Raw genomic sequence first — 19601 nt, forward strand, 5'->3', positions numbered from 1 at the left:
TGTGTACTTTGAACTTGCATTACACTGTAATTTTACATTGATTTGTGGTAGTCATTTGATTAATGGCTGTCTTACAGCTGTAAGCACCATGAGCATAAGGACTGTTTTTTTTCCCTCGCCATTGTATCCCCAGCAACTAAAGTGCAGCCACTGCTTAATGAATACTTTTGGAATGAATGACCCTATTTAAAAAGATAGTGCTTTTGAGAAAGAGCTAAAATTCATATGACTTAGGGAAATGTCTCCCTCTTCTTAAACCTCTGTTTAAGCTGTGAGAATAGGCCTCTTCCACTGCTCAAAGCTCCATTTTCAAATCATGCTGTCATCAGCGCAATAGCAAAAGGACTCGCTTTCTGGAAAGACTGGGAATGACATCGCTGCACTTTGAGGGGGACGTTTTAAGGGCAATAGGGATGGGAAGTGAAGAAAATGAAGCTTTGACTCTGTATTGTCCCAATTGTAGTCCATTCTATTTGAGGGAAGGGGGACAAAGGAGTTTAGGAAAACAATACAAAGAAAGACTAACAAACTAACTTAGCAGATAATAAAGTGGAAGTTATTTTTATTCAGTCACTAGTGTTCCTGAGAATTTATTCAAAGTTTATTAATGTTGTTAATGTTTGCTAGTTGTTTTACGTGAATTATGTTTACACTCTAAGGAATTACAAGCATGTTTCTAAATATATCTAAATAATAGATGCAATTTTACTGAGAAATATATTGAAAAATTATCTGTCAAGTGCTATTTTACTGCAATTAGGCTAATGCTACTTGGGGTTTTTTGGACATTCCTCTTCTATTCCATTTATCGTAGCTAATCCGTAATAACTATATTCTAACCATTAACAGTGCAAATTGATGGGGACAAGAATTGGTTTGATATAAGTGAAACTTCCCTTAGGAATTTCCTTTTCCTTTTTTATCTTTTTTTTTAATGTCTGAGAATAATCAATTGCATCTTAATAATCAGTTATAGAATATTCTAATTAATAGCACTTTTATAATTATTAAACATTTAATTCTTGTGAGAGAAATTGGAGTTTAGAATTATAACCGTGTTATTTGACCATTTCACCTGTGGTCCTATTTACAGAGGAGCGTTTAGAGCTATAGTTGTACATTATAATAACTTCATCTTGAGAGTCATTCACGTTCTGCCAAAAAATACACAAATTATAAGTGTATAGCCTAGTGACATTCAAGTAACCAACAGTGAAATCAGGAAGTAACATGACCCCTATTCTAGAAGTCCCTGTGATGCCTCATTGGCATACTAAACATCCCTCCAAAGATAGTCACGATCTAGATTTATGATATGATAGATTAGTATCATTGTACTCTTTTCTATCTGATTTATATCTTTTATGTTGAGACTTAGCTATGTCGATCTATGTAGTTCATTGATTTTCATGACCTAATAGTGTTTCCTTGAATGAGTGTTCCACTACTTACTAAGCTACTTTATTGTGATGGACATTAGGTTGTTTCCATTCTTTAGCTATTATGATAGTACTGCCACAAACATTCTTAGAAATGTCTTTGATGAACATATGCACACATCTCTGTAAAGTATGTACTGAGGAATGGAATTGCCAGGTTGTATGTAGATTGTGTGTATATCCTGTCTTAGTAGATATTTCTAAACGAGGTTCCAGAGCGATTGCAGCAGCCTACATTCTCATTAGCAATAACAAGAGTTCTGGTTGCTCCACATCCTGAGCAGGATTGGAAATTTCTTGCCTCTTTCATTCTGTGGTCATGTACACATGGTATGTGCCATGTGCTTTTTTTTTTTTTTTTTTTTTGATGTTTGAAAATGTACTTTTTATTTATTTTTTTTATTTGTTTTTTATTTTTTGGGGGGTACACCAAGTTCAATCATCTGTTTTTATACACATATCCCCGTATTCCCTCCCTTCCTTGACTCCCCCCCCGTCGAGTCCCCCCCACCCTCCCCGCCCCAGTCCTTTAAGGCATCTTCCATCCTCGAGTTGGACTCCCTTTGTTAAACAACAAATTCCCACTGGCTATCTACTTTACAGTTGGTAGTATATATATGTCTGTGCTACTCTCTCGCTTCATCTCAGTTTCCCCTTCACCCCCCGCCCCCTCCCATACCTCGAGTTCTCCAGTCCATTCTCTGTATCTGCGTCCTTGTTCTTGTCACTGAGTTCATCAGTACCATTTTTAGATTCCGTATATGTGAGTTAGCATACAATATTTGTCCTTCTCTTTCTGACTTTATGTGCTTTTATTTAATCTTTATTAAATAAACTTTTCTTAATTTCTAAAAATAACTTGTTTCCCACATGTATGGGATAAACATATACATATTACCCTGACTTAGGTTTACATCCTAGAGAGCAAGGTCATGTATGAGACACTTCTCTAACCTCGAGTGAATCTAACATGGCAAGCATTCGATGAGCTTTTGTTAAGGTGAATCTTGACTCTTTATATTGCTCCATTAAAAGACAATAGATAGTGTGAGAGAGAAAAAGCACTAGAAGAGGAACAATATAAATATAGTCTACTGAAAAAGACAAAAATTATGGACAGGATCCTTGTTAGTTTTCGCTACATTTTATTTTTCATTTATGTATTCATACACTCAATTTCATGTTGGTGCTAAAAAAAAAAATACAGTGGTTCCTACTGTCTGTGTATGCTCACTGCTTCCATTTTCGCTCTACAGTGTGAAAAGTAATTAAAAAGTCCATTTCCCTTGATGGTGAGCCTAAGTGTATTTCTTCGGGAAGATGGTTTGGTTGTTACACAAGCTAGCTAAGTTATCTCTGTCTTCACCCATCAATACCAAAGTGACCAAAAATGACAAACCCAACATCAGTCTCTTTTTTACTCCTTCAAGAAAGGAAACCAGCTTATGTGCCCAAAAGCTCTATTCATGTGTCTAAGGACATAAAGTCCTGCTTCTAATCCTCTTTTTCACCCAACTGCTTTCAAAATAAGCAAATAAACGCAGGGAAGGATAATAACTTACCCCAATGCCTTGATGGAATTTAATCGTAACAGTTCTTACTTCACTGAAAATAAGAGATTTCTATAGAAATGATAATCAACCTCCTGTGAGTATATGGAGCTCCTAAAACCTGAAGAGTTTCTAAAGGTCAGCGAGCATTGAAGGTTTTGTCCTGGGGATAAATTTCTAAGTAACCCTGAGGAGAGAGAGAAAGAGGGAGGGAGAGGGAGAAGTTTAACTGGATGAAAGTGAAATGTGCAAACTTAACAGTTTCTGGGTCACCATTTAGTTACAGCCGTCAGTCAACTCACATCTGCATCTTCCCAGCACTCAAGAAATGCAGGCTAAAGCCATTCAGTCCAACCAACAGAGAAAACACAGTGCATTAAGAATCGTAAACATAGGAAGCAATATTTAAGAAATTACCTGATAGGAGATCTTACGAAATTACCTAAAAGCAAGATAGTGGAACCCATTTTTCAACAAATACTGGGAAAACCCAAGAGTAAAATTTCATTTTAGTTAATAAGACAAACCACTTACTGCTTCCTCTTCTGTACCAGTTTAGAAATTTTCCAATAAGTGATCCTTTTCAAAGGGATTTGCTTTCCAGGTCATTTTATTTCCATCCATACTTTTACTAATGCATGAGACTGGCCCGCAGTTCGTCATTTTGTGAAGATGATTTCACATTCTTTTAAAACGAGGACCGTTGGAAGTTGAGATTTTAGAAATACAGTTGCTTCATTAATTGGTACTGGGGAATGTCAGCCATTGTCTTTATGGGCACCTCTTCTTTTTGGTTTAAAATGCTTTAATTTCTTCTTATTGAGGGGTTCATACTGACTGTCCCTAGATTCTGTAGCAAAGGAATTAAATAGCGTAAGGCTTTTTAAGCTTCAAAGTGTTCAGAAAAGTGTTTCAACCGTGGTAATCCCCTTGTCGTACTGCATTTATCTCCCACCAGATACCTAAATGCTTCCCTCTTCTTCTCAGGCAGATAATTGCAAAGAGGCTGGAACCAGAGAAAAGAGTTGAGCTGGTGCTGAGCAGTGGATATAAAAAAAAGTGTCACCCTAGTGGAAGTAAATAGACTCTGAGACTGTAATCTCTGCCCTTATTTATCTTTGAAACCATAAATGCCCAGGGGAAAGCTTGTCGTTTATTTAGCTACAGAAATCTATGTTTGCATTCATATACGGTTTTTAACTTGTTTTTATTTCCATACTTTCCATTGTAGCAATCTTCTGTCTTGTAACCACCTAAGTTTCCTCTCTAAATATGGGTTGTATCCCAATGGTGTTGTTGGCTGTAGCCTTCAAGATTCTCTGTGTGTTCAAAATAATAATATGTTCATTACCTGTTTTTTCCAACAGAGTTCATCGGGAGACTTAATGATCAGAAACATTCAGTTGAAACACAGTGGGAAGTATGTTTGTATGGTGCAGACAGGGGTGGACAGTGTTTCATCTGCTGCTGACCTCATAGTAAGAGGTAAAATTAATGGCTCAGTGTGCTTTTTTAATTTCGCATCTTAACTGAGGCTTTCTTGCTGAAGGAAGAACCATGATGAGATAGCATATGAGCATGTGAGTTATAATATTGATTTGATCCCCCTGCCCAAATAGACCAGAAGATGTGAAACTAAGAATGGGTGCTAATTCAAAGAAATAAAAATCTCAACTCTGTCATTCCAATAGCTCTCACCGTAGTAAGTATTCCACAGCTGATGCCAAGCTGATGTGGTTTTGAACGTGTCATTAATTCAGCAACAGTGTTTAATATGAGAATGGTGATTGTGTGTGTGTGTGCGTGTGTGTGTCTACTTCCAAAAAAACCAGGATCATCCAGAATGCCTGTGAAAATTTGCCAATCTGAGCTACTGTCCAAAGTACTGATTTGCTACTGGGCTGAAAAATGACCCAGAGTGCATGGTAGAATAAAACAGCTCTACATTACAAACTGAGAACTACAGAGATGCCCCAGGAGAATAAAGAAAAAGGCTTCATGCCAAAAGTAAAGGATATTGAATTTGGAAAGGTGCAGGAATCGTGCCGAATAGAGGACTCAAAAATCAGGTGTCATTTGCAATCGTGGAGTATTATGACTTTGGAATTCATAGCTCAAAATCCAGATTTAATATCCAACAACAAGAATGTGAAAGAAGGGGGGCGTCAAGGAAGGGAGGGAATATGGGGATATGTGTATAAAAACAGTTGATTGAACCTGGTGTACCCCCCAAAAAAATAAAATAAAATAAAATAAAAAAAAAAAAAAAAAAAAAGAATGTGAAAGAAAAAAAATGGGCGTTTTCTTGCCAGGTAAATGTCCTTTTTCCGTAAGTGCTTTTGAAATCGGGATCCGTTGGAGATATTCAAGTGTCATGTAACATCTTTCACTTTGGTAAAAGAGGGTGACGTTTATGGAATTGCTAACTATTGTTTGCATTTGTGCCTTAGGTTCCCCTGGACCACCAGAAAATGTGAAGGTAGATGAGATTACAGATACAACAGCTCAACTCTCTTGGAAAGAAGGTACAGACAACCATAGCCCAGTTATATCCTATTCTGTCCAGGCGCGGACCCCTTTCTCCGTGGGTTGGCAAACGGCCACAACAGGTAAAGTGGGAGAGGCAAATGCCACTGGTACACATGAATGGATTTCAGGTCAACCCTAAGACGTGCAGACGTTTACCTCTCTGAAATATTCCTTTGTAGTGCCTGAGGTCATTGATGGGAAAACACACACAGCTACGGTAGTCGAGTTAAATCCATGGGTGGAATACGAATTTCGGGTTGTAGCCAGTAACAAAATCGGAGGTGGAGAACCCAGTTTACCCTCAGAAAAAGTAAGAACTGAAGAGGCAGGTTAGTGTTTTTGTTTTCTGAGTCATGGCTTCATAGGTTTTCCTGGGGGTGTATTTCCACTTCTCTTGCCCTTGATCTCCAGGCTGGCAGGGGTTCAGCCTCAATAATGCATTGTCGCAATTATCTGACCTATCTAACGGCAGACTGGCCATATGGCATTTGTCAAAAGACACGTGTAAGTGATTCTGATATAGTGTGACATTTGCAAGAGTTCAGTCCATCGTCAGCATTCATTAGTGCATGTAGAGTGAATATGTTTTTGTCACTTAAGGTTATAATTACTATCTGACATAGTCACCCTGTTAACAGGGGAAGTGCTGTTTTCATTTATAACAAACATTGACAAATTGGTAGGATAATGACTTTTGGGAGTTCAGCTGCTAGGAAATTTCATTCTGCCACCAAGCTCAGTGAATGAGCTTAAGCAATTGATGAATAGGTATATTTTGGCCCCTGGAGTATTAAATTAAGAGAAAATTATTGTGAAAATTTTCCATGTGAGGCAACTATTAATATTAACTGGAAGACTCTTTTCATAATGCTAAAAATATCCTAACATTGAAACTGCAAAGTAGGATGTGTACATGGTATCACATTATTGAGGCATCAGAGAGGATTTAAGACTTTCCTTTTCAGAATCTGTAGTATTAATTAAGACTAACTAAAATTATGTTTGACATACAGCCAATATATCACTTTGGAACAAAGCCAAGATAGAAGTCGTGGTATACATTTCAATAATTTTAACGATATTCTTTTACACAGGACAATGCCAGGTATTATGAGAAATCGGGGAGCCATGTGTGTCTTGGTGCTATGTTCCTTTATTCACACAACACGTATTTAGGAAGTATCTGCTGTGTGCTGGGCACTTTCTAGGTACAGTGGGTACAGCTGTGAACAAAACATACACCTGCCTTCGGGGAACTTATAAGTCTAGGTGTGTCATGGGATTTACTAAGCATAAATTTCTCAGTGTGAGGATTTAAATATGGATTATTTTTATAGAAAGCCAATGTTGTTCTGAGAATTATATCTCTACCTAGAACAGTCACAAATTAAATGTTCATGCTGACACAGATGGACCTAGAGATTATCATACCAAGTGAATTTCTGTCAGACAGAGAAAGACAGATATCATGTGATATCACTTATATTGGACTCTAAAAATATGATACAGATGAACTTATTACAAAACAGAAATAGATTCACAGACTTGGAAAACGAACTTACGGTTATCAGAGGGGGAAGGAGGGGAACAGGATAAATTAGGGATTTAGAATTAACAGGTACACACCACTATATATAAAAATAGGTAAACAACCAGGACCTACTGTACAGCACAGGGAACTATATTCAATATCTTGTAACAACCTAAAAGAGAAAAGAATCTGAAAAAGAATGTGTGTGTGTGTGTGTATGTGTGTGTGTGTGTGTAAAACTGAATCACTTTGCTCTGCACCCGAAGCATTGTAAATCAACTATAGTTCAATTAAAAAAATAGTTTTGAAACTGGGGGAAAAAATGTCCATACTGGATTGATTTATCATCATCCCCGATGAATCACTTTTTCTTGTTTTATTAACCTTCACACTGAGTCATTTTCTTACTGTTTGAGATATTTGAATCTTTAATAATTTTATGCAAATATAAAACATGTGATGGTCTCCCCCAAAGAGATATATATACATACCCACGTATATACACACACATACATGTTGCATATATACACCCACGGGTACACATGCACACACACACACAAGTGTAATGTGCCAACAATCAAATTGTTTTAAATATCAAAAGTAAACAACATTGAGTCTTCTTTCAGGTAAATATTTCTCTGTAACCTTTACAGTGCCAGAAGTGCCTCCTTCAGAAGTCAGTGGAGGAGGTGGGAGCCGGTCTGAGCTGGTGATCACCTGGGACGTAAGTGTCTGGGCAGCATCTGCCCCCTCAGGGCGATGCTCTTCCCGCAGTCGTGGCATCCTGGGTGGTGCTGATGGTGGTGGCTAGAACCGGTAGCTAATATTTTTGAATGTTCACTCTGTGTTAATCACTGTTCCTAGCATTTTGCATACTTTTTTCCTTTCATCCTCACAACATTTTTAGGTGAAAACACTAAGGCATAGAGATATTAAATGATTTGCCCAACGTCATCTGGCTGGTAGACATCGGGGTGAGAGTCACACCCTGGCTGTTTCCTCTGGAGCAGCACCTCTGGAGCTGCTCTCCCACTGGTGATGCACATACCAGTTCTCCAGCCAGTGCTGCTTCCTGGCCATTCTGTCAGCCCTTGATTTATGTCATAATTAGGAAAAATACTAATTAACAAAGTCAGGAGACACTCGAATTGTCTATATTATTTGTAGATGTTGATGGAAAAATAAGAAGTCAAGAGATCATGGAGTGCCATTAGGAGTTTTTGACGTGATGCAAATACAGCTTTGAGTTTAATACATTTCTTTTACTTCCTTTCTTTTAAAGAACGTTTATTGAGATATAATTGACATGCAATAAACTACATTTATTTAGTGTACAATTTGATTTTTTTTTTCTTATTAGTAATGTATATATGGCAATCCCAGTCTCCCAGTTCATCCCCCCCAACCCTCCTCCCCAGCTTTCCCAGCTTGGTGTTCATATGTTTGTTCTCTACATTTGTGTCTCTGTTTCTGCCTTGCAAATTGGTTGATTTGTACCATTTTTCTAGATTCCGCATATATGCGTTAATATACAGTATTTGTTTTTCTCTTTCTGACTTACTTCACTCCGTATGACAGTCTCTAGGTCCATCCATGTCTCTACAAATGTCCCAATTTCGTTCCTTTTTACAGCTGAGTAATATTCCACTGTATATATGTACCACATCTTCTTTATCCATTCATCTGTTGATGGACATTTAGGTTGCTTCCATGACCTGTCTTACTTCCTTTTTTCAAGTTTTACTCTTTTGCAATGAATTATCTTATCAGTGTGTAATTTTTTTTTATAAAATCAACATTAGGGATGAGATGTTTTTGACTTACAGATGCAGTATTTCAACTGAAAGTATATATTATTCAGAACTCAAATTAGGGCTGCAAGATGCTCAAAACTCTGAATGATTTAGGAAAATTCCAGTTAGTTATCTGGATGACTATGAAAGAGTGGCATATGTTTATTTAAAAGCAGCTAACTCTCCCCCTGACCCTTTTCTCCTTTTTCAATCCAGCCACTTAATACAATGTAGATTATTATTTGATGGCTTTTACAAAAGACTCCACATTGTAGCGGCCTTTTTTTTCCGCCTTGCCCTCATGTGAAAGCATGATTTAATATGTCTTTCCTTTATAGCCAGTCCCTGAAGAGCTACAGAATGGCGAAGGTTTTGGGTATGTTGTTGCTTTCCGCCCTCTTGGAGTAAGCAACTGGATCCAGACAGTGGTCACATCTCCTGATACCCCAAGATATGTCTTTAGGAATGAAAGCATCCTGCCATTTTCACTGTATGAAGTTAAAGTGGGTGTTTATAATAACAAAGGCGAAGGACCATTTAGCCCAGTGACAACAGTGTTCTCTGCAGAAGAAGGTATGGGAAGGCTATGATTATACAGATATAATGATTTTTCAACTTTACAATGGTGTCAATTGAGATACACATTCAGTAGAAATTGTAATTTGAGTTTTGAATGTTAATCTTCTCCTGGGCTAGCAACGTAGAGTAAAATAATCTCTCAGGATCCTGGGCAGTCCGCCAGGCAACCACAAGGGTCAGCAGTGGATATACTGATGACCATTCTGTACCAGACAGCCATTCTGTTTTTCACTTTCAGTACAGTAGCATTAAGTTACAGGAGATATTCAACACGTTATTGTAAAATAGGCCTTGTGTTAGATGATTTTTGCTCCACTGTAGGCTAATGTAAGTGTTCAGAGCCTGTTTGAGGTAGGCTAGGCTAAGCTCTGCTATTTGGTATATTAGGTGTATTAAATGCATTCTTGACTTATGATATTTTCAACTTATGATGCGTTTATCAAGATGTAACCCCATCATAAGTCAAGGAGGATCTGTATATCAGTTCCAAACTTAATAAACCAGTTGTGCTCCAAAAACCCATTTGGGAGTTCTTTGTAACTTCAGATATATTTCTTCAAAAGGAGAATGATTGAAGTCTTAGCTAGATTCCTAGTCCAGGTAATAAAGATCAACCATGCCTACTTGAAGTGCGAGACTCAGTGGATAGTCAGAGGGAGTAATAATTGGTTAAAACTCTGTTTATGGGGAATATATTGAGTTTGAGTCTGTGAAACAGGGAGCAGCACAGCCTTCCACCGCTTTCTTCTTTAGGGGTTAAGATTGAGATACTGTCTTTGAAGTACCCTAGTCTCAAGTTTTATAGTGATTCCTAGACCTGAGAAAGGGGTTTTAGCAGGATGCAGAAGGAGGACCAGAAGTATGACGTTGAAGAGGTGTGAAATGTGCAGGTTTGGGGATGGGTTTCACCAGTTCCAGTCGGTATAGATTCATGCAGACTTCACTCTGGACTCTCTCCCTTTCTCTGCCTTTCTGTCCCAGATATTGCACCTCTTTAGAAAATGATAGTAATGTTAGGAGAATCCCATGAAATTGCCATTTTATAGGTCAAAAGCAGCTGAATATTGGCTACCTCGTGTGGTTCTACCTAATTAGAATGGCAGGAGCTAACATGTAGTGAATGCTTACCATCAGCAAGACATTACCTAATTTGAATTTTCCAAGGAGGTATGATGTGTCAGTACTATTGTTATTTCCCACTTACACAGGAGAAAATGCGAAGCTTGGTGAAAGAAATTAATGAACTTGCCAAAATCCATACAGTCCTGTTGAGCTTATATTTTAACGTAGGGCCTTTGCTCTTGAGTAGTCTGAGCTCATGAAATACGATTTCACAGTATCTCCCCTACCCTCCAAGCCTTACAGTAAATTGAGAAAGTGGGTCCACAGTTGTCATTCTGAAAACAATAAGGAGGCTAAATTTTTCATCATACCATCACCCCCTATTTTTGTTCTCTCCTTTCCACTGAGTTTGTTGAGAGAAAGGAAAAAGGCATTATAAAAATTTTTGCAAAAGAAAGAGCTTTTACATTCATAGCCAGAACCCATCTCCAAGAGTTGCCAAGAAGGGTTATGATTACAAGGGCAGATCAGCGGTCTGCAGAGTGATGGCAGTTAATCAGGGAGTTTGCAAATACCCTTTGCATTGTAGACGTGGCAGGGGCGGGGGGTGGGGGTGGGGGAGAGGGGTGGCAGCTGGGAAGGAGGGACAGCCAGAGGCTTTTACCCTTCCGGCTCTCTGCGGTTTCCTTCCCCTGTTACCATTCTTGCTACAGCTGATGAGTTTGTTAAACGTCTTTCTGTTCCAAATGTCAGAGACTGATTCAACTTGTCTTTCAAAAAAACAAGGGATTTATTGGAAATATACTCAAACCTTTCATTGAATCAAAGAGGGGGGTAAATAGCAAATCTCATGAAGAGCCTTAATCAGAGAAGCTCTGGGCCCTCAGAAACCTAGGGCTTCTCTAGGGTGCCAGGGCTGGATGGATTCGCCCCAAGTCGTCCTCACTTCTCCAAACCATGTTTCGAATTCTCAAGAGAGAAAAATCTAATAGGCCCATCTTTGGACCAGGAGTCTATCTCAGTATGCATCAGCCATGGCCAGAGAGCAGGATCCTTTAACGTAGAAGTGGATACTGGGGGAGGACGCATCTCTGCTCAGAGCTCCTGAGAGGAGAGTATCACTGCAACATCCATGAAGCCCCAAGAGTTCCCCATTACAGAGGGGATCTTTCATTTTTTTTTTTCTAAGATTATTTATTTATTTATTTATTTACTTATTTATTTTTGGCTGCGTTGCTGCGCATGGGCTTTCTCTAGTTGTGGCAAGCGGGGGCTACTCTTCATTGCGGTACACAGGCTTCTCTTTGTGGTGGCTTCTCTTGTTGGGGAGCATGGGCTCTAGGCGTGCAGGCTTCAGTAGTTGCAGCACTCGGGCTCAGTAGTTGTGGCTCACAGACTCTAGAGCGCAGGCTCAGTGGGCGTGGTGCATGGGCTTAGTTGCTCCGCAGCATGTGGGATCTTATCCCCTGCATTGACGAGTAGATTCTTAACCACTGTGCCACCAGGGAAGTCCCAAAGGGGATCTTTTTACTGTGTAATAAGCTCTGTGTGTGCTTACCTCCTCCTTCAGAAGAGTGCAGGATCTCATTTAACTTTGCCCCTCTTGTGGGCCTGGCTAGACAAGACACTCACTAAATACTTATTGAGTAAATGAACTCTGTAGACCTTGACCTTTCTTTGGAAAAAGCAAAAAATAAAATAAAATAAGAAGCATTTGTGGGCATAGGATTTCCTGCAGGGGCTGTGGGACAGAGTGGAGAGAAATAATGATAGGGAGGAAAGAACAAAGGGAAAAGGGGGAGAAAGGTGGGATACCAAGAAGGGAGTGCCAGAGAGGGAAATACAGTTGCTCTGGCTGTTTAGCAAGGAAAAGCCCATGGCTGTGATGCTCTCTCTTCCTTGAAAATGGAAAGTGACCAAGATATTGTTCATGTTTTCAAATATTTTTACAGAGTATTTTATATTTTCGAATATGTTAAAATGCTGTTTTAAAAAAATAAGAACTTCAATATATTTTTAAATTAACTATAAAAATTATAATTGTATTTCACTTTCTGTTCTGAAACAGAGCCTACAGTAGCTCCATCTCAAGTTTCTGCAAATAGCTTGTCTTCTTCAGAAATTGAAGTTTCGTGGAACACCGTTCCTTGGAAATTGAGCAACGGACACTTACTCGGCTACGAGGTAATGTCTTTTAAAATTAATTAGCTCACGTATGTATGTTGCCATGCTACTTTGTCTGCTTTCATTTAAAAGTATTTTTAACAGTGACATCTTAGCTAACGTCTGACTTTTGTCCAATTTTATCACCATGTTGTTCCATGTGATTATCAACGAATATTGATTTTAACTCAACCAGTTGAATGAAAATGACTTTAGTTGAGGTATAAAAGAAAAAAATAATAAAATGAAAGGAAATCGTGTCTATTGTGGGCCTAATTTTAGCTGCTTTGACTGAAAAGTAAGAGTGAGATTGAACCATAGCATTTAAGTTCATAGGCTGTTTCTGCCAGTAGTGCCAATAGTAAATCACTCTCTTCCAGCACTTTGTGTTATTTTCTTGGTGGCCTTGTTCCTTCTAGGCTCTAGGAAGTCAGCTGTGTGGAATGTAATTCTTGCCTTCAAATAATTCTCTTTGGTGAAATAAGATGAAAGGTGTGAAATAGGATAACACAAGACCAAACGTAATGAAGGTCAGAATAGGTCACACGGAAAATGGTTGAGGGCTGAGCGACCTTGAAAGGTTTCATAAGGGCAGTAAGGTTTAACAGGTCTCTAAAGAAAAAATAAGTAAATGTAGAGAAAGTGGAAACATTCCAGACTGAGCATGGCACATTCAAGGAGTGGAAGGAGTAGAGGAGTAGAAGGTGGTTTCTGTAGGAAAGGTGGCAGCAGAAAGGTACATTGGGGCCAGGTCGCAGAAGGCTTTGAATGTTAAGAAGAACCATTCTGACTGGGCCCCATGTTGAGGAGGGAGCAGTTATACCTGAGAGCAGTTGAGCAGAGAGCTGGCGAGATAAAAATTTAAGTCTTAAGATTTCTCTGACAGTGACATTGTAGCAGCCATAGTTGTGATTGTACCCTCACCCACAGCCATCTTCTTAGGAAGCTTCCCTCGTGCTTCTCATTCCTGATTCAGTGGCAGCTCTCCGTGCACGTCTGTGCAGTGCAGGACCTTGTACCCTGCCGCTTGCCAGCAAAAGCTCAAGGACTGCGCCATAGTGGCCACTTGATCAAAGGCAACTGACCCGTGGACAGTTAAGCTGAGCTAATCAGATTCTTGTTTGATGTGTTGAAGTAAGCAGTATAGAGATTGTCTTTAGTGAGAGTAATGCAGTGATATGTCAAATTTAGGACCCAGCTCAGACTTCCCCAGTGAAGGCCATGGGCAGACAGGACAAAGCTGATGTACAGAGATGAGGTGGAGCAGACATGCTTTCATGCAGCCCTAAGGAATGGAGGAGACAAGGACCCAGGGAGCCTTAAAGAACAAAATAGAATAGTTCTTTGGCAGTTGCCCAGTTCTTGAGTTGGCTATATTCTTTCTCATAATGTCACCTTGTCCTCCTTTCTAGTCAACTCCCTTTACATTTGAACTATTTTTTTTAAGATTTATTTTGTTATTTACTTATTTAGTTAGTTCGTTATTTAATTTTTGGCTGCATTGGGCCTTCGTTGCTGCACACGGGCTTTTTCTAGTTGGGGCTAGCAGGGGTTACTCTTCGTTGCGGTGGGCGGGTTTCTCAATGTGGTGGCTTCTCTTGTTGCAGAGCACAGGCTCTAGGCATGCGGGCTTCAGTAGTTGCAGCACCTGGGATCAGTAGTTGTAGCTCAAGGGCTCTAGAGTGCAGGCTCAGTAGTTGTGGCACACAAGCTTAGATGCTCCGCGGCACGTGGGATCTTCCCAGCCCAGGGATTGAACCCACGTCCCATGCGTTGGCAGGTGGACTCTTAACCACTGCACCACTAAGGAAGCCCTACATTTGAACTTGATAGAGTTTCTGGTCCCTGTAACCAAACAAGCAGTGACTTGAATAAATATTCATTGTAAAGTAGAGAAAGGATAGGCCAGACCAGTGATGTTCAAAGGATACACCATGGACCACCTTCACCACAATTACCTGAATTTTTGCTGAAGATGAGTCCCCAGAATCCTCCCTGGGCCCACTGAACCCAAACATTTAGGGATAGGTGTCATGAATGTGAATCTTTAGTAAGTACCCATAGGGAAACATCTTCCTGCACACGTATGTATAGGAAGCCCTGGTCTTGACACAGAGACACTTCATCACAGACAGATCTGTTCAGACTTAAGGAAAGCGAAGTGATACTGAAAAAGCAAAACACCACATAAGTATCGCAAAGCAACTTGATCAGCATCTTAAAAGAAGCCAAGAATATTTGGATGAAAAATTCCTTTAATTCCCTGACAGTGAAGGGAGGCAGTGAAAGAGTGGACCACCCATAGTAGCTCCCCAATGATTAGAGAAATGGCATTGACAGGAAAGGTAAGTGGGATGTAAGGAACACAGATGTAAAGGAGCGTAGATCTGAGGTCAAACCTGTGCCAGATTCCAACTCTGCCACTCACTGTGCTGGAAAAGTTACATAAATTCTGTGAGCCTTATTTTCCTCGCCTGCAGAATGGGAACAATGGGCCTATCCTAATTAGGATTTTGAGAGGATTGAATGAGGTTAGACACTTGTGCTTCTCACAGTTTCTAGCTCATAATAATAACCAGTGAATAAGTGTGAGCCGTGTCCCCAAAGAATTTTTGAGATATTAATTTACAGATTTCTCCCCAGTAAATATTCTCAAGCAGTTGTTCAACTCCAAGCTCTTTTGTCTCATGAGAGTTTGTGATGGCTATCAAGATGGAGTCACCTGAGAGATTCCTTCCTTCCTTGCTTTGTTTCCAAAGCTCAAGGCTTTAAGGAGATTATTTCATGTATCCTGGAGGGTGAGGAGATAAAAAATGCCATGGACGAAAAAATACAAGAGAAATTTCAGGTGATCTTGGAGGAAACAAAGATCTGAGGATTACAAAACCTCGTGGGTACCACCGCTTTCTACCTGGCAGTGCCCAAGTTGGTGGCCACGCCACTGAAGGGAACAGCTGTGCTTCCCACACTCAGCAAGGACTTCTTATTCCCCAAGCATGGTAGAACTGCTGGGCCTAAAGGGATCAGACCAATGTAACAGTAAGTTATCTTGCCAAGGCTTTGGGAAAAGAGCCCCAGGAGTGGTTGCAGTCAAATTTTCCATTAGCTGAGCAGGATATGAAATTCAATGTTAAATCAGATTTACTTAAAGAAAATAAATGAGCACATTTTATATCCCTCCAACTGAGGTGCACATCCCACATGCATAACTTTGTCCTTTATTAACCATATGGCAGGATCATAATTCCTGACTTGGTTGTAGCTTGTGGAATAGTTAAGAGAAATAAACAAGAGACTATATATAAATGGGCTTTGTGGGCTTCCAAGCACCACACGGGAATGTTACCAGTCATTGGCGATCGTTTGACAGCTTACGGGCAGGTAGATGCTGATTTTAGAATTTATCAATTGAAGCTGATCAAGAGTCATCCAGAAACACATACTCTCTAAGGAAGTGGAATTATACCACTGTAGCTCAGGTCAGGAAAGAGAGGTTGATAGAACAAGAGAGAAAACCAAAGAATCGAAGTAGTGCTATCGTGGTATCTCATTAAGTCCACACCATTTTTCAGCTAGACAAACCTGCCTTCAGATCCACTGGGACAGAATATAAGTTCCACCAGGGACAAGGAATTCTGCCTGTTTGTTCACTGATATATCCCAAGTGCCAAGAGTTGTATCTGGCACACAGGAGGCATGCAAAAAATTCATGTTGATTGAATAAATGAAATTCTGGCTCCATTATCTTACTGCTATGTGGCTTTGAGCACATCATGAATGCTCTCCAAGGCCCAGTTAAAATAAAGATGATAATAGTAAATAAATAACTCTCAGCATCATTGGAGAAATTTTAAATGCGATAAAGCAGCCATTGTGAAAAGGGTCCAAAGAGACTTTGGGAGCCCCTCCTTTTCTGTTTTGAATGTTGGGCCTTGGGGTAAGATTTCATTGAAAGGGGAAATTTGAAAACCAGTGAAGTAATATAGAAATACTTAGCACAATCTGAGTATGGGGCTAAATGCTGTTGTTTGTGTTGCTGCTGGTGTTGCCATTGGGGGGGGGGGGCAAAAAGATGAGGGGGCAATGAGACTTTGCTTAAAATTAACGATGGCATCTTGCCTATCTGTGTAAAGACTAGCACACTTAACATCCAGATGGAGCCTGAATACAGTATTAAAAGGAAACAACTAGTGAGAATTTCTTCCCCGGGTGTTTAGTATGTATGAAAAGAAAGAAACAAGCTAAGAGAAAGATGTACTAATCGGGGCGACTTAAGAAATAATTTATATAATTATGCCAAGATAAAAATCTGTATCTTCGTAGTCTCAATAATGATTTAAACAGTAACCTGGAAGAATAAATGACTCAGTAGAGTATTTCATTAGCAGTCATGTGGCTAACTTTCTGGGCTGCAGTTTCCCCAATATGGCTTTACAGTTGTTAATAGCTCCTGCTTTCCTCTCATCTCAGTGAGGGTTGATCACGTGCCATGTGGCGTGCTGAGCACACATCATCATTAGCATCTAGACTAATTTTCTTTCTGATTTGACCAAGTAGTCATTAAGGAGCTCATTTCCCTGGGCTCCAATTTATTTCATCTTCTAAGCCACAACACTCACTCAGATCTCTTCTTTTGCCCTTTGCATAGGAACAAGAGCTACGTACAGACAAGATAAAGAGGATGTAGGTAGTTTAAGTTCATGGGTAGTGGGTGCCTGAGGAACAAAAGCTCCCAAGTTCTAGCTTGGTATATACAGTCCATTTCTTTAAAGTCATTTTGTGTCTTAAGAAAATAAAACCTGGGAGAATGACCTTGATAAGTGATGGGAAGAAAAATCTATACTTGTGAAATACTACAGATAAGCATATTTATGGGGGTGTTGCAGGAAGGGACCCCTTCCTGGGCCCAAGAGTGGGCTCTTGTCTAATACTCAGAAATGAATTGTCCAAGGAGACACACGTGCTGACAAAGCAGGAGACTTTATTGCGAAGGGCCCCTCGGGCGGAGAACAGTAGTGTAAGGGGAGCCAGGAGAACTGCTCTGCCAAGTGGCTCGCAGTCTCAGGTTTTATGGTAATGGGCTTAGTTTCTGAGTTGTCTCTGGCCAATCACTCTGACTTTGGGTCCTTCCTGGTGACGTGTGCATCACTCAGTCAAGATGAATTCTGGGAGGTTGGTAGGACATACGGACTGGAGTCTCCTCTCTCCTTTTGACCTTTTCCGAATTCTTCCTGTTGGTGGTAGCTTTTTAGTTCCGCATTCCTTACCAGGACCTCCTGTTTAAGATAATTCATGCAAGTGGTTACTATGGTGCCTGGCCCAGGCAGGTGGTTTCAGTCAGTGTTTCCCCTTGAGCGGGGTGGGGGGCGGCTGTAGATTTTTTAAAAATGTTTGGCAGGGCAATATAACTTGGGTGAGGGGAGGAGAACCTAGTAGATTTATTTTTTTAATGTTTGGCAGGGGAACATAACTAAAAATGTGTACAAAAGGCCAGAGTAAAACTTCACTGATGCCTCTATCCAGCCTCCTGTTCTAAATGGCTATACACGATGTGTTTAGTTCCTAACATTTTAATTAGAATGAAATAAGAGGTCAAATATTTGAATACTTTTTTGAGAATATGAAAATTCTACTGGAAAAGAAGAGAGAGAGACAAAGTCTGATTCCTTAGTTTCAGGCAGAGAATTAACTTCACTCTAGAATGAGTCACATGTACATAAGAAAATTGGATAGAGACAGAGTTCAGGCCCATTTAAATAAACAGAAAGCCGGCAAAAATGAATTGAGTAAATAAAATGCAGACCTTTTGGAGGTGGTGGAAGGATTTGTTATGCTGGAGAGAGCAGTAAGTATGCGTGTGAGTGAGAGTTACCCAAACAAAGCTGGTTTGTTATTAGGCAAATATAATCCCTACCAAACTGTGCCTCAGCATTGAGGCATCGGAGAGTAAATATCCCAGCCTCTCTCTCCTCACACCGGCCCGTCTCCTGGCTTCTCTGTTTCCAAACTCAGATTCACTGCTCTCCTCTCAAAAGCCAGTACTCTAGAGACAAGTACGAATAGGAACAAAAAGGTTGCTTCACTCAGGAGGCCAGCAGCTGGGAAGATGGCAGACTTGTGTCCAAAAATGAACTCTGAAGATTCTGCTCGGCCATGAAAGTTTTTAAAGGGAGAATCACTTGGAGAAGGGAGGGGGTCAAAGTCTTCACTTATCTTGCACTGTTTGCAGACCTTCTTCTGATTGGTTGGTGGTGAGGGGGTGCTCCAGGAATCTTGGGCTCAGCCTGAGGTTACCATCCTCCGCCTGGGCAGGGGCCTTAGTTCCTGCAGAAGAACTCAAAGGTATTGTTACGTATATTCCTTGAGGTAGTAGCAGGACCCTGCGCCTTCACTCCCACCACATGCACTGTTGTTACTTGACTGCTCCTCCTTTGTTTCTGCGTTCCCTCCCTTCTCTGATAAGCAGTTATTTGAATCTGCCCTTTGGAACGCAGAGTAGGTCAGGGAGGCTAAATGAAGCCTATTTCCTGCAAACAAGAAACAGGGGACACAGGAAGGATTCGTACCGGGTGGGCCCCACAGGGTCCTGCTCCATTTCATCTCCATCCGGTGAGAAACCAGAGGGTCAGTGCGCTTGGCATGTAGTTCACACAGGTGAGCCCTCCAGGGACTAAGAGCTGAGTCAAGAAGAGTAGAAGATAGATCTGGATTTGTCTTCTAAAACCCGTTGAATGCATTTGCCTGCCTGATATTTATTGAAATGTGTTTCATCTAGCAGCTAAGGTAGAATATTTGTCTCCCTGAAAATCTGTAAGAATACACAAAATTATTTCAGTCTATTAAAATAGCATTTCTGACTTAATACCTGTACTTTAATGGCTAAAAAAGGTGCCATTTTTCAATACATTATTTTTATAAACTGCATTTCGTTTTAAGGTTAAGGGAAATCTCTGAT

The 19601-nt window shown here is 40.1% G+C and overlaps 1 protein-coding gene across 1 annotated transcript in view; it reads left to right on the plus strand.

Moving 5' to 3' along the window:
* Positions 1-19601, plus strand: part of CNTN3 (contactin 3) — a 320713-nt gene that overhangs the window by 278777 nt on the left and 22335 nt on the right. Inside the window, exons 15-20 of the mRNA XM_057706594.1 lie at positions 4357-4474; positions 5440-5598; positions 5698-5847; positions 7703-7773; positions 9181-9415; positions 12552-12667. Coding sequence (XP_057562577.1) covers positions 4357-4474; positions 5440-5598; positions 5698-5847; positions 7703-7773; positions 9181-9415; positions 12552-12667 — 849 coding nt within the window. The remainder of the gene's footprint in view (positions 1-4356; positions 4475-5439; positions 5599-5697; positions 5848-7702; positions 7774-9180; positions 9416-12551; positions 12668-19601) is intronic.

The sequence above is a fragment of the Hippopotamus amphibius genome, chromosome 13, assembly GCF_030028045.1.
Source record: "Hippopotamus amphibius kiboko isolate mHipAmp2 chromosome 13, mHipAmp2.hap2, whole genome shotgun sequence".
NCBI classification, from domain to species: domain Eukaryota; kingdom Metazoa; phylum Chordata; class Mammalia; order Artiodactyla; family Hippopotamidae; genus Hippopotamus; species Hippopotamus amphibius.